The sequence below is a fragment of the Canis lupus genome, chromosome 5, assembly GCF_048164855.1.
Source record: "Canis lupus baileyi chromosome 5, mCanLup2.hap1, whole genome shotgun sequence".
Classification (NCBI taxonomy): domain Eukaryota; kingdom Metazoa; phylum Chordata; class Mammalia; order Carnivora; family Canidae; genus Canis; species Canis lupus.
In genome coordinates this window covers 54,132,034-54,147,407 of record NC_132842.1, presented here as the reverse complement: position 1 = coordinate 54,147,407, position 15,374 = coordinate 54,132,034, and the positions used below count along the sequence as shown (strand labels likewise).

General features: G+C 43.7%; 1 protein-coding gene across 6 annotated transcripts in view; it reads right to left on the bottom strand.

The window, feature by feature from the left end:
- The window catches only part of PIK3R1 (phosphoinositide-3-kinase regulatory subunit 1), a 164,840-nt gene that overhangs the window by 58,440 nt on the left and 91,026 nt on the right, over nt 1–15,374 (bottom strand). For all 6 annotated transcript variants that reach the window (XM_072826696.1, XM_072826691.1, XM_072826693.1 and 3 more), the window contains one exon: nt 12,499–13,221. In XM_072826696.1, coding sequence (XP_072682797.1) covers nt 12,499–12,835 — 337 coding nt within the window. In that variant the 5' untranslated portion in view covers nt 12,836–13,221. The remainder of the gene's footprint in view (nt 1–12,498; nt 13,222–15,374) is intronic.

Here is a 15,374-nt window from a genome sequence, read left to right as displayed (position 1 = left end):
TAAATGTTAAAGCTGACTGGGTTTCTCAAGTTTCCCTGATGGGGAAGAGGAGACCACAAATGACCGTTACGATATAACCGGTACAAGTAACTACAAGCGTCTGATGATGGCTAGTGGGGTACAAGTTACAACTAGCTTTTAATCCTTTAGAAAAGCTGATTTTAGTGCAATCAGCCAACTCAATTACACAGGTACATTGGTATCGCTAAATCTACGACGACTTGTCTATGCTGCTTTATATGATGTGCTACCAGACACGTTTACGCACAACCTGAAGTGTGAATGCTGTTTTATGCATACACCTGTCATCTCACAAACACGTGACGTCACATATATAGGTGTGTAACACTCTGAGAGGCGCTAGTCCTGTGAGTGCTAACTTGAAGGGTATTATTTTAACCACTTATGGCCCAGAGATTCCAACGTGACTTTAATCACCTCTTCCCAGCATATTGTTCTGATGAGGTCTTTTTGCTGAAAAGGAAGAGTAACTCACACCACTGCTTCATTTCTCTCGAGTTGTTCTTGGGTCTATTTCCTGAAAGTGGAAAAATCTGGATGTTGAACTCATTGCCTAATACCAGACCACATCCCAGGTCACTGGCGAGCCAGGGGATCATCTGCCTTTGGCTCAGGGGTGCCCTCCCGGCCGGTGGGCTGTGTCCACAGACACTCCTACCCGAGGGCCATTCACAGGAGGACACAGCTGCTTAAACACACTGGGGCAACAGGCAGACCGTCTGGGGTCAAATCCCAACTCCTCCCCCAGCTGGGTAAGCTTGGGCTATCAATTAACCAAACTTTAACTTCTTTTCCTTTACAACAGGCATAAGAAGGCGGCCAGTGTCATAGAATTCTTATGAAAAGTAACAAGTTAATGTAGTAAGATGTTAGCAGGGCACCTGACCCAGAACTAGCATTTGTTGAACACACAAATATAGGTAGACATAAACCCACACGTCTGTATTTGTGTACAGATACCAGCTACACAGCTATGTGTATCTATGTATTCCTTTAAAATGTTCTCCAAGGTTAGGTGTTTTCCCCACACCAATCATACTGTCACGCTTTCTCTGTAGTCTGTGTTTTGGAACATGCATTTTATTTCTAGGTATTTGGAAAATATACACCTTAGAGTTTTACTCTTCGGGTAATTATTCTTCAAGGTCATCTGCCTCCGCCTTTCTCATCACAAAGGTTAAATGAGAAGCAGTGTTTAAGTTTTCCCACGTGACATGGGAAGTTTAATCTCTCTTTCTGAGCTCCTGCTGATATCAGAGGGTATCTCTCACCTGCCTCTCCATGTGAAATGTACGGAAGCAGGTGTCAGGCTCCCTGCATGAAGCCTGCTTCTCCCTCTGCCTGTCTCTGCCTCTGTGTGTGTGTGTGTGTGTGTGTGTCTCTTATAAATAAATAAATAAATAATCTAAAAAAAGATAAAAAAACAAATATAAGGAAGCAGGACCCTGAGTTCTCAAGTCACCATCTTTTCTCCTCAAAACTCTGCTACTATCTTTTTGGCATTTACTGCTACAAAAGAGGAGGAAGCCTGAATTTTGTTCCTTCGTACTTAACTAGGTATTATGACTAGATGCTTTAATGACATTTTTATACTTTAAACTTTTCCCCACACACACAAATACCTAGAGCTGGCTTTCCACTCGTTCCTATGAACGAGGTGGAGGACACATTCAAATGTGCACACTGTGCACACACGCATGCAAAGTTATTTTTATTATGTTGCTCTTTTTCACTTGATAGGATTTCCTGTTTACTAGCACTTAACAATTCTCATGTTAAGATCTTCTTTCTATGTATCTATCATCTTTCTCCCTTATTTTTCTTTTTCTTTGGAGTCTGGAAGAGTTTTATCTACATTGCTTGTTCACAACACTAATTTTATTTTTAGCTGTGTTAACTCTACTCCTTACTGTCTCTCAAATCGATTTTAAGGTGCTATTGCAATTTTAATTCCTTTGCAATCACTCTTTTTACAGTTCCACTCCCATTTCATATCATTTCATATCAACTGATATCCTATCAGTTTTTCAACTCATGAACATTTAACTGCTTTCTGCTCCTCTTTCATTAGGGCCGTGTCATTTCGAAGTAATAAATCACTGTTGGAGGTCTGATCTTCCTTCGAATCTTCTATTTGATCTCCCCCCCCCCACCCCCCCCCGCCCTTCCTTTATGGAGTAATGCCGTTCAGCAGGCTCAGCTGTACTTTTCCTGTTTAGTGATCACTCAGCAAGGAGAAATCTACCCAGACCTGGTGTTTGCTGGGAGCTACCCCGGATCCACCAGGTGCTGGCTTCCAACCTAGAGTTGGCTGGCCAGTGAGGATAAAGAGCTCCCAGCCCAGTTCCCCATGTGGTTTTCATTCCAGTGTAGTTCCACTAGCCTAGAAGGAAACTTCCTTCTGCCTTCACCGGCTGGCTTTCTCAGGCCCTGAATGGTGCAGAATTCAAACCCTCAGTCAATAGATGTCTTTCGAACCCTTCCCCACCTCCAACACTTTACTTTTACGAAGGAAGATTCTCAGGATGTAAGAGGATCAGCCCCTGTCCCACCACCTCAGCCCTGCCTGGTTATTTTCTGAGTTATGATCTTCCACTGAATAAAAAAGCACCACTGGGGGAAATCAGAAAGAGGAAGAGAAGGGCATTCTGGGGACAGCTGCCTAGGCTCCTTCTGAATTACGGACGGAGAGCCAGGGAGCCTCCCCTATTAAGAGGTGCTCAGAACGTCCTCTGGGTTTGTAAACCCAGCTCCATGTAGTTTACTGTACTTTCCCTGCTAGTTCTCGTTTTCCTAACTCTTGAGAATATGAAGTGCTTTTTTTCTGCCTTCTTAGGAACTCTAGGGAGAAGTCTCAAGAGGTGGTGTCAGGATCACCAGGCAGAGGCCTTTTTTTTTTAAGTCAGGAAACTTTCAAATGTTTCAAGGGGAAAAAGCATAAGCCAAAAAAAAAAAAAAAATCCAAGAGGTTTTGCTGGCACTCATCGCCTTTGAGAGACTATCCCTCCCGTGCAATGTCATATCGTCCTTTTAAACACCCAGAAATAAAATTCACCTGTGCCTTTCACGTGCCCTCATCTGCCCTCTTGTCCTTGGAATTCTGGAAACAGAAACACAATGTTTATGTTATAAACTTGGCGGTGACTGACTTTCTTGAGAAATAAAGTTTGACATTCAAAGGAATTTAGCCATTTAGCCAGTCTTTAAAGTGGCGTTTACTGCTAACTCTGACAGACCTTAGGCCTAGCTTGAAGATTTCAGATTCATCTGAGTCAACTTGGGATTTCTTGTACTTAGGGATTTCAAGCAGCCACTATCTACCTGCCAAAATGCATTACTTCGGATGCTGGACATCCTCAGCTTTCTGGCTTTTAAACAGCTAATAACCAGCCTGTGCTCCGTTTTAATCAAAATGATGTAAGTTATAAGTCAGAAAGAAGAAAATCTGAAATTCAGGGAAACATCTGAAACAGACAGCAACTTCTTCCAAAATAACAGACATGGAAAGAAAACCATTTATTGATGGTATGTAACTTCTGAGGATCTGATCAAGTTTTATTTCTTCCCAACAAAAACCGCGTATACACACGTACTCAAAACTGTCTTCCTTTCATGGCCTGGTCAGTCTTTTTGTAACTCAACCCTTTAATATACTTAACAGACACTTGAAAATGCCAAGAGGAGAGTCGTATGTAAAACAAAGGTAATTTGTTGTGTGGTTGTACGAATGTAACAGCCAATGAAACTTAAAAGATACGCATAATTAAAGACTACCCAAAAAGCTGAAACTATCTTCTTTCTTCAGTTAACTGATAACTTCACAAAAGACTGCTTAATAAGACCCACATAGCTGCCTGCTGGAAGGATCCGGACCCTCTGAATGCCTCTCTGAGGGAGCACCCCCCTTTCTTTTTAAATATTTACACAATCATTTGAGCTTTAGCTTCTTAATCTCGAAAATGATTATAACAATGCAATCTCTGCAGTGTGGATATAAGAATCAAATGAAAAAAAAAAAGAATCAAATGAAAAATGTCTACGAAAGGCCTAGCAAAATGTGTGGCAAACAGTAAGTCTGCACATTTTCAAAGTCCTTTTTTTCTCTTTAATTTTAAGGCCTTGATGATACTTATTTCGTTAATTTAAGGTACATTTTGAAAAACGCCTCCTCAACATTTAAAAACAACTCTGGACAAGTGTGGTACAAAGACCATGCTACATACTTTTGATATATCCTGACCACATTCACTAAATCTCATTCCTTGGTCCTTAGTGGATGATCAATAGTATTTAGCTGTGAAACAGTCATCTTGCTCTAACTTTTCTGAATCAATCTTTCTCCTTCAACAATGGGGAATTTACTTTCTCACTACCTAAAAAAGCAAGTTGGTGATGTTGTGAAATACTTTTAAATCATAGAGTACGGATACAAACATTCCACTATGTTTCTACAATTAGGACACAGGGATAGAAAGATGTATTTCGGGTGAACCCTTCACTGATAAAGAAGCAACATTCTTAAACGTGAAAAGTTATTTTTTTTTAATTGGATAAAAAAAAATAAACCCAGTGGTGTCTGATGTGGATTTCACAATAGATTATCTTATTTACAACCTGAAATAATTTTGACAACTGAATCTTCCAAGACCGAGCAACAAGTGGGAACCAATGCTGACTTTTTCTCGCAATGACAGTGGTACATCTGAGGGCCTTAGGGCAGTTTCCTTTGTCGGGGTAAAGCCTGGAGGGTGAGGATGACCACCCCAACAACCTAGCTAACTTTCCCACAATGCAGCCTTGGGCAATGCCTACGCTAACGTGTTACCCCTTGAGCACATACTCTAATACCTCTATCACATAAATTTGAAAAGCTCTGAATAAATCTTTATCACACGAACAGACCAACGTTTTAACCATCACACTCTCTACCCACCCACCTTGGAGGATTCAACAAAACACCCACCAGACAAATCCTTAGGAACTCTGAGCTCCTATCATGTCAACAAGTCTAGTTACACCGCCCAGATGTGGTACAACGGAGGCACTCCACGCACATCTCCTAATTCACTGGTGAACCGCAAGGTGTCTAACTGGAAGTCACAAACTCATTTAGCGGTCAGCAATTCCGGAGCGGCCTCCAACAGAGGGAGAGCATAAATTCTCATACTGGTGAAGTGCATCTTAAGATCATACAGTACGTGGTTTTGCAAAATCGAGCTACCAATTTGGCACTTTCATTAGCAACAGTCCCATCTGATCTCACAGCCCGACCTCCACATCAGATCTTGCAACGAGGTCACGCAAGCATGTCTGCCCAACCGTCCTCGCTTGTTTTTCTACATAAATCCCTTCACCACTTACGCTGCTTCTGGCTTCTGGGCTGAAGTGCTGGGGAAACACTAGTAGTGACAACTCAGGGTTTCTGGATTTTTGTCTCTTAACCATTCTTACGAGTAGGAATAGAGAAATCTTTATTTGATCAAGTGTCAGCAAGTTTAAAATAAAAATACAGTCGAAACTCAAAAGAGACAGTGTCTCCTTATTTGACAACTCGAAAATACTGGGATGAGAAGGGTTACGGAAGTAAAAAAAAAAAAAAAAAGGAAAAAAAAAAAACAAAGGGGCGGGTTAAGGAATTTAGGAGAAGCAAAGCAGAGTGGAATTTCCCACTCAAAAAAATGTATCACAGACATCTGTATTTCACTTATACCAACATCTTTACTGTCTTGATATCAAATTTGATCATCAAATTAACACACAGTCTCCCACAATACAATGTAATGAATTCACAGTCAGAACGTCAATATGCATCAGAAACGGTGACAGGTTAGAACCACCTATGGGCACCACATAATGCACATGCTACCAAGTGCAAGCAGGTGAGCAAACACCTCCAAGCAATGCAGCGTCCAGAAAAGGTATTCCTGAAAATGACAGCCATCCTCGAACTGGCATAAAGCCACTGGGACAAAGCTCTGCCTACAGAACTGAATAGAAAATCTGCTGCTTGTTTTTATTTTCAATTGTGAGGCTATGTTTTATCAGATCATTTTAACAACGTGGAGTGCGTGGGATTCTCATAGTAAAAATAAATTCCATGGTCGTTAATAGAAATTAGTAAGTAAGAATAACACACTTATCAAGTATTCTGACAATATTTTGTTAAACTTGACATTTTAGGGAAATTATACCCAAGGAATGAAAATAAAGCCAATTTCTAGTGCACCCTGACCTCCTCTATTTAGATTAGTTTCAATGAAAGCCTAAGAACTGTTTTGGTACAGAATGCTATAAAATCAACCAAGACCTCAAAACATTAGATATAATCCATCATGCAATTATGCTCCTCATTTCTAGCTATCACACCAAGTTATTTTCTCTCCCACTACAGCCTTCAAACCAATTTTATGTCATTCCTCATGGAAATTTGTTCGCAACAAAGACACACATATATGCAACAGCCAGCTGTACTGCGAACATCTGTTTTCTTTTACTAGGAAAAATATGGATATGTAAATGGGCATCACGTATTTGGTATTCTTTTTTGCCAGAGGTACAAAATCCTCCCCTTTTCGGACGCTACTTAGCAGATGTAAGGCACCGTTTGTCGTTGAATTTAAGAATTTCAATTGTTTATTTTCTCAAACTCTGACTTAACTGGAGAAGTGCTCATTAATCGGAATTTCTCCTGTTTTAGACAAAGCGGCGTTCACCTAGAAACCAGAGAAGGCGGACGTCAAAGGTATCAAAGAATCTACTGACAACTAAAGTAAGAAACATTTTCGAAATACAGAGTTCTACTTTTATGACAAGGGAAGTTTCATCAGAACATCATCATCAGCTTGGTTGCTAGGAAACTATTAAATAGGCTTACTCCGCTTAACAGAGCTCCTGTTCGAATCAGAGGTGTGAAGGCTTTATTTAGGCTGTACAGATATGAATGCTGGACCCTTTACACCCACTTTGGGGGAAAAAAAAAGCACAGAATGAAATGTCTAACGCCAGAAGCCTGAATGAAATCATCTAAACATAGATCTCACCTAAGAAAATATAACCATACCATAGCCCTGTGATTCTAAATGACACGGGTCACGGTAACATAGCAGACAACTCTTTCTCAAGGCAGGTCTTATCTGGGACCTTGAACTCAACTGTCACCACAGATCCAGGAAAGAAAAAAAACCCAACTCCTGATCAAATAACAGACTGGAGAGGAAGACAAACGATGAGAGACTCTGTGGGAAACAAACAAAGGGTTGCAGAAGGGGAGGTGGGTAGGGGCTTGGGGTAACGGGGTGACGGGCACTGAGGAGGGCACCCTCAGTGTTGGGACGAGCACTGGGTGTTATATGTTGGCAAACTGAATTTAAATTTAAAAAAAAAAAAAAAACAAAAAAAACACCGAGACTGGAGGAAGGAGGGAGGAATGTCTCCCTCTCGGTTTGGGGATATCAAGAGGAATTCCCTACTTATCCTCCCTCAGGGTTTGTTTATAATTCCTAACATGGCCAGCCAGCTCAGGGCAGAACTTTTCAGCTAAAAAGCAGCAAAGATGTGAGAATCTTTTCTCCATCAATTTCCTTCTCAAGTAAACCAAGGACATGCAAATGGTTAGCGTCACTTTCTTTGCTCTTCACATTTCTGGGAAGATAAAATAAACTTAAATGTGTTTCATGTCATATTAAAACACAGAGGCCAAATGCTTAAATTTTTACACCTGGGTAAAAATCTCTAGTGTTCTGATGAGTTTTTCCAGGGGGCAGTTAGATGGCAGGGCTCTGAGGCCTTTATCTTCAAAAACCCTCTAACCAGCCCCGCTTTTCTCACCAAAGCAGCCTCAGCCCCGGTCCCTAGGCAGTGAGCACCCGAGGCAGGTGAGCTTACCCAATCAACCCACGGGAGCTCAACAGGACGATCCTCCAACTTCAAGCAAAGTCTCACTGACGTCGGACAAAAGGTGAAGACCGTTATGACCAGGCACGAGCTCAACCAAAGCAGAAGTCCTACAAGCAGGGATTCATGAAGCAAAGTACTTCCACAGGCACTATATGGCTGAGCAACAGCAATACACGTTAGGACCATGAGGATCAGCGAAGGTGTGTGATTTGGGATCGCGTCGCTCTCTTCGGTGACCACTGCACTGTGTGGTCAACATATGTGATTTATTGCAGCCTTGCTTTCTAGACGAGGAGCGACAACCAGGGAGAAGACTCAAATGCTGAGTGTGGCAACTAAAAATAACTTGGCCGCAGAAACCCTGAAAGCAAAGACAGGTTACGGGCTCTTTTCTTTCTCTGCTCAGAAAGAATTGTGATCGGAATTCAAAACAGGCCTCATCCGTTGTGTGCTTTACGTTTTACGTGTGGAACCAGCTATCTGGGACTCGCTGTCAGGGTCCGGACAGAGGTGGGAGCTGGTAAGGGGTATGTGGATGGGGGATGGGGTTGGTATGAACTCGGATCCCTACGTGCTCTCTCAAGTTAGCAGATTCCAGTGTTCCATACAAACTAAGATGGTTACGAGTCTGTGTAATGAAATGCTAGTTTGGCCCTAGTCTAAATATTCTCCGTTAGCATGACTTTAAAGAATCACAAAATACTGTCTCAAGCAACAGCCCACTGGACGGCTTATTTATGAAAGAAAGGAATACACTTCCATTCCTTTATGCCCACATCTCCACCTCCATCCCTTCTTTGCATACAGAGGAAACGGGGACCAGGGATGAATGGGGTTGTGTGTTTGGGAACAGAGTTCCAGGGTCTGAAGAGCCTAATGCAGAAAGAGCTAGGGTATTGTCTTTCCACAGCATGGTTCCCCTAAGGACCATGCGACACCCAATTTGCACACCCTTCACCTGTACAGAACACTGCAGACATTCTCTCCAAAGAAGGTCAAGAAGGGCTTCGCTAGGTTGTGGGAAAGTGTAATGCGACACTCCTGGTGGCAACTTCAGCCCCCAAGCAAAGGGAGGGAGATGAAAGGAGGGGTGAGGGAACAGGATCTGTGCCTGAGGACACTCGCTCATCTTGACACATGTTCTAATCACTTTGCTCACGCGGCTAAGAGAACCCACTATCAGCTCAGCACACTTTCCCACTAGCAGAACTGCCTATACCCTACGCGCTGGAGTAGAAAAGAATAGTTTTGTAGACCGTATGCAAGGGTCAAGGCCAAGGCTGCAAGAGTCCTCAGAGGCGAGTGATGCGAATTCTGACAACTGTGATTCTAACAACAGGATGGGCTACTAGGGCCTTGGGCGCCTGCACATCCAGAGGACGTGGCTCTCCTTTCAAGTCACCTGGGCTGTGTAATAGCTAGAGGATGAACCTCAAAAGCAAGCCTCTGATCCACTAAGAACCTGCTGCACTATTCTAGATCCTTGGGATAACAGAGGAACCACCAAGATGCCCGCCACCACAGAGCCGACAATCTACCGAAGGGAACAGAGAATAACCGTCAGGTAAATTCTACAGCAGGTGAGGTAAGAAATGCTTTTGCAAACGCAGAGGGGCAGGTCACCACGTGAAACAGGTAAGCAGGGCCAGCCTCCGTGAGGTCGTGAGGTCGTGAGGTCGGAGCAGACCTGAGGGTAGGTCGCCGGAGGGATGTCTGAGGCAGAGCCGCCCCAGAGGGGGGAAGGGAGCACAGCCCTGAGGTGGAAGGAGGAAGGACGAGGTATGCTTGCTCTCTCTCAATCTTGATTTCATTCTTCATCACTACTTCCCAGCACAAAATAGAGAGGGACGCAGTCCAGGCCAACTGAATGAAGGATGCCAAAGCCAGTAAATACAACAATGTCCAGGGAACAAATGCAATTCGATGGACAGGCCGGGCTTCCTAAGAGACTTTACGCAAAATGTGCTGGTGGAAGGTTTAGGAGATTTTCAAATGGGTTTCAAGAGCTCAACTTCACAGCTTTCTCTCCAAGAACATTCAAGGAAACAACGCTTCTCTCACGTGAGGAATCCCTCACACAGTCCACTTCCGGCCAGAGTCCAGTCACCACTTTTTAGAGAGAGAAGGTTAGCAGAGCAGGAGCCAAGAACCACACAATTCGCACGCACCCAAGCATGTAAGCACCCTCTATCTATCCCACACCCGCTGGGGGCGGGCGGAGCACCAACTCTCCATTTGACACTATCTCCACAGGAGAGCTGCATCTGACCTTAGGCCTCAGGGGTGACCTTCTAAGTAACATAAAGTCTAACACGAAAAACAGGCTAAATCAAGTCAGGGGAGTAAAAAGTGCTGAAAAATAAATACAATTACGGTAAGAAAAGAACCCTCTTCTCTTGCTGTCCCACAATTGCTCGCTGCGAAGGCCTCCAAATAAACATCCACGTGGGCACAAGACACCAGAATCCCAGTGTCCCAACATATTCATCCTTACAACTATTTTCCTTATCAATTTGACATGCACTTAGTACGAGCTACTGAATTCTCGTTTCAGACAAATTCTACTTAAAGCAGAATGGAAGACCAGCATTTCCAGAAAATCTAATGTTCAGTTCTACGCTCCCCTCACGACCTGCCCATACTGCCGATGCTGCCTTTTGGTTACTCCTAATTTCGCATTTATATTTAGGCCCACTCTTTCTAATACCTGAATGCACACATGATTATGGGTTTCTTTCCTAAATTCTGCTAAAAATTTTCAATTACTCTGCCTTTTCATGTGTTACAAAGGAAAAAGAAAAGGCTGTGAAAAATCTCAAATGTCACCATATCACATGAGAAAGAAAGCACTGTAAAATAGGTTAGGATGAAAAAAGAGAAAAATCCTTTTGCTTATAATGAGAGTTACACCTAATAGTAGTTATCAAATGCAATTTTGCTTAGCAACTATTTTTTCCTAATCTCTGTGTCACTAATCTTGACAAGATACCCCCTTTTTTCCACGTTTTAACTAATCTTTTCTAATCCAACACAGATACCTGTAGGATTCTGTGATCTTCTGTATTCTGGGACAAATTAAGTAATTTTGCCTTTTGAATTAGCCTACTTTAGTGTTTTCTTTTTAACTTAAAAAATAAAACAGCCAAATTAAAAATATGTAGTTTGGTGGGGAAAAAAAAACAAGAACGTATCCACTTTCCATCTGCTCAGTGCAATGCAATGGTGTGCAGAACTACACATACGGAAGTGGTCAAGCTTTTCTGACTTAAACCTGCAAAGAAAAAGTAACTTTTGCTTTTCAGCTATAGAGCAAAAGACATTTTTTGGACATTACTTATAAAGTAACAGTATAATGTTCATCAAACAAGTACCCCTACCCCTCAGGGTCGGGCAGGGAGGAAAGAGCACATCCCTTCAGGTGTCTCTAGGCAGGAACACTTAACTTCTACAAAATATTGGCTATCGTATTATTACTCAGTGCCAAAAGGCAGATATTTATCCTTGCATTCTGCTCTGTTATTCTCACGTCACTTCACTCCTATGTGCTAGAATAAGCCAACATTTAAGAAGGCATAATAGTATCAGAATCCCTTCCAGAAATACGCTGTAATGCCATAGGCAGGTTGTACTTAACGTGCAACCACTGCAGCCGGGCTCACCTGTTTTAAACCTACCTTTCCAAACCTTTCTTAGCCTGAGGGGGGAAAAAAATTACGTAAGACAAAAGAAAGCCTGAAATGTACTAATGAGGAAATGAGCATTTTAACAAAGGTCGTAACAGTAAAGCTGAGCAAAGGGCTTGTCTCTGTGGGACACTGAACAGCAGAAAAACCTTAAATGACCAGCTGTGCACAAAGCTCGAGCATGGACCAGCTCCAATAAAAAACAAGGAGCAGGTTTTCAATCAAGGTGGTTCCCATTTAAGAAAAACAATCAGTCTTTTTTTTTTTCTTTTCTCATGAAGGCCAAGCACACTAGAGGCAATAATGCTACGAATCACACTGCCCGTGAAGGAAGAGAACTGTCTCCCCATCTATGCTGAGCACAGGATTAGGTGTCAGCTTCAGCCACCGTGTTTCTGGAGAGGAAACCAAGAAGGAGATACCAGGTTATAAAAACAAGGCTTTCTTCTCTGCGGAGTCCTGTGGTCACTTTATGGCTCTTACATTTTCCCATACAAATCAAATTAATGTGAAATATATGAACATTAGACTTACCCTCTACTTTCCCCCAAGTGATTATTTAAATATATTAATGCCTGTTGCAAGAGGAAGAATGTAGTAAATGTTTAACTCCATGGCAAGAATAATAACAGGGTTTAAAGGCGCCCACGAAGCAAGTTCTCATACACCATCTTCCTCGTCTTACAACTCTCTACCCCACAAACTTCTAGTCTTGTCATGATTGATCAAGCTTTTATATACCATACATAAATTCAGATAAAGTGGCCAAAATGAGTTCTTCACAGAGCACTACAGCCCGACGCAAATCTCAGGCTTCTCAAAAAAAAAAAAAATCCAGCAACACACACACACACACACACACACAAAGGTCACAAAGCAATCATTCGCTAATACTGACCTTGCTGTTGCTCACAGTCTGCTTCAGCTTTCGAAGAACCTGGTGCCACGGGAAGGGGTCGAGGGGGTCGGGGCTTTGGTGTGGGAGGGGAGATTTTCTTCCTTCCAATATATTCAACATAAGTTCCCGGAAAGTCCCCTCTTTCCCCCGTCGTTTCATTATAACCATTTAACCAGCCAATCTCCTCAGGCCTGGCTTCCTGTCCGTCACTGAATCCAAGAGCTACTAAGGACCCTTTATTCACAGTCAAGACGTCACCCAAGTGCAGGTCAATATCTTCCTCTCGCTCCTTCTTGTAATCGTACAGGGCCCGGTACTGGTAGCCCTCGGCACTCATGTCTGCGAACCTGCGACCATGCAACTCAAGAGTCTGGTCACACACTCAAGTCTAGTCTTACGTTTCTATGGAAAGTGAATTCAGAGAGGATGTTAAGACTCGTAATATGTGTCCAATAGAGGACAGAGGACAGCTCTCCAAAGGTTTAAGAGGAGAGGTGACTGGATGTCCGGCTGTCCATCTGTCCTCCATCAATGGTGTGACTGAAGACGGGGTCCACTTCCTCTGCGGCCCACAGTCCTCCCACTGGCTTCCTTTTCAGCAGCTTGTCAACACTTGGCCTCCAGGCTGATTCTCGCAGCGAGGCCCAATCCTTTCTGACACTCTTGTCACACTGTCCATCTGGCGTCTGATTTGTACTGTGTCACTCCGCACGCGAGCTTCACCTAGCAAAAGGAAAAACAAGACTTATGAATGAACATCACACTCTGCCATCTGTGTGAATCTGAATTTCTATTTCCATTCAACAAGTATTTAATCAATTTGGCATCCACGCACGGGCCAGCGCACTATTGCTCAACGCGGTATACACACAGGGCTCAGGAAGAGCGTCCCTGCCTTCCAGGAACGTGAGGCAGGGCCCAGAGGTGTGCTGGCACGTGGCAGCGCCCCCGAGGGGACGGCCCACAGGGGACCAGAACACCAGGCAAACAGCAGAGGCCGGGCCGGATCGCTGCTGGGTTCCGAGGCAGGAGGGGCCGCGTCCAGCCGCAGGATCTGAACACGGAGCGGAATGTGCGGCACGACCTCAGGGGCCGAGGTGACTAAGCAGATGCCACGTTCTAGGAAGAGCTAGTACAAGCATTGGAAGCACGGGGTATGGAAGGGCACGGATGGAACGACAGCACAGGGATTGCACGAGTGTGCATGCTGCTGCTCACGCCGGAGTCAACAGGTGCAAAAGGCCAACCCGGAGCTGACCTGGGGGGGCTTGAGGGCAGGCAGGCTGTGCAACTGCCAGCGTGGAGGGGGCACTCACAGGGAAGAAACACTGCCAGTGCAAGGACGGCTCAAGGCTCAAACACGGTGGGGGGGGGGGGGGTGTCCCTGAATGCAACCTCAAAAGCCAAGAGAAGGTCTGGAGACACACTATGTTTGGGAACAATGGGTAAGACGAGTCTGGTGGTGAAAGGCGATCCCTAAGACCAAATCCTGCAAGGGACCTCCAGCAGGGGGAAACTGAGGCAAGGCTAGGTGACCCGGGGCCCTGCCCACCACAGTATCCTCACCAGCAGACCCCAGGCTAGAGGTGAGTGAGGACAGTCCCTAGAACTGAAGGAGTCAAGGAACTGAAGAGGAAGTAGAAATGGTTGCTGCAGATCACCCTGGAAGGATAGCCCTGGTGTGGGGGGAAACAAGTAGGGCAAGTTTTTGCTTTTTTTTTTTTTTTTTTTTTAAACAGAGGAATTAAAGACTCGCTAGAGAGCAAGTCAGCACGTGGTCTGCCAACAGAACAGGGTGTACATGTACACGCTTTGCACTCCGGTCATTTCTCAACCCTAGGTTTATTGTAGAGAGTAAAAGCAACTTAAAGGGTCCAGTTAAGCTAGCCCAGCAGTGAAGCAATAAACGACGGCCACATACAATCAGTGCGCTGCATCAAAGGGAGCTTCCTAGGTTTTATTTTTTAGGATTGTATTTATTTATTCATGAGACAGAGAGAGAGGCAGAGACACAAGCACAGGGAGATGCAGGCTCCCTGCAGGGAGCCCGATGAGGGACTCGATCCCGAGACTCCAGGATCACACCCCGGGCTGTAGGCAGGTGCTCAATCGCTGAGCCACCCAGTTTAGTATTCTAGGAACTTGTCGGTATATGCATCTTAATGCACAAAATCCAACCACATCTAGTGACGTTGGCATTCAGAAGTGTCAAGTACCGAACTGTACGTGGTTAGAGCCTCTCTGTGGGAGTCCAATGACACTCCTAGGAGAGTTAATATTAAAAGAAGCAAAAAACAAACATTGGAAACTTCTGAGTAGTAAGAATATTAATTTGAGATAGTATTCTATTTGTATTTCATTATCAGATTAAATGGAAAACAAAACAAAACCTAAAGCAACCAGCAGGGTGTATTAGAAAAATAAACTATATTATGTTTGAAGACAACTTCTCCTTTTGATGGATCCTGAATCAAACATCCACTGCAGAAATTCACATAAAAAATGTAGAACTAGCAAATCTCATTTTTAGTACTAATGTACTCTGTACAAATGAGACACAGAACTCTGAAGAACATGAACATTTACATATCCCTAAATGCCTGGAAACCAGGCAACATGCCTAAGAATAATTTAATTCCTCCAAATCTGCCTTGAAATTTTTGTTAGCTTTTCCTGGCAATGTAGGTCTTTTTTTGGGGAAAAAAAAAAATCCTCAACTAGTAGGTTGGATAGATCTTTCCACCAGCTGCTGCCTATGGCTTGTTCTATTTCAACCCAGTGGGCCAGTTTGGTGAGATTAACAGAATGGAGAGTTATTATATCCTCCTTCTCCCCCTCCCTGTCTCTCTCTCATAATTACTCTCTCCCCTACAAGG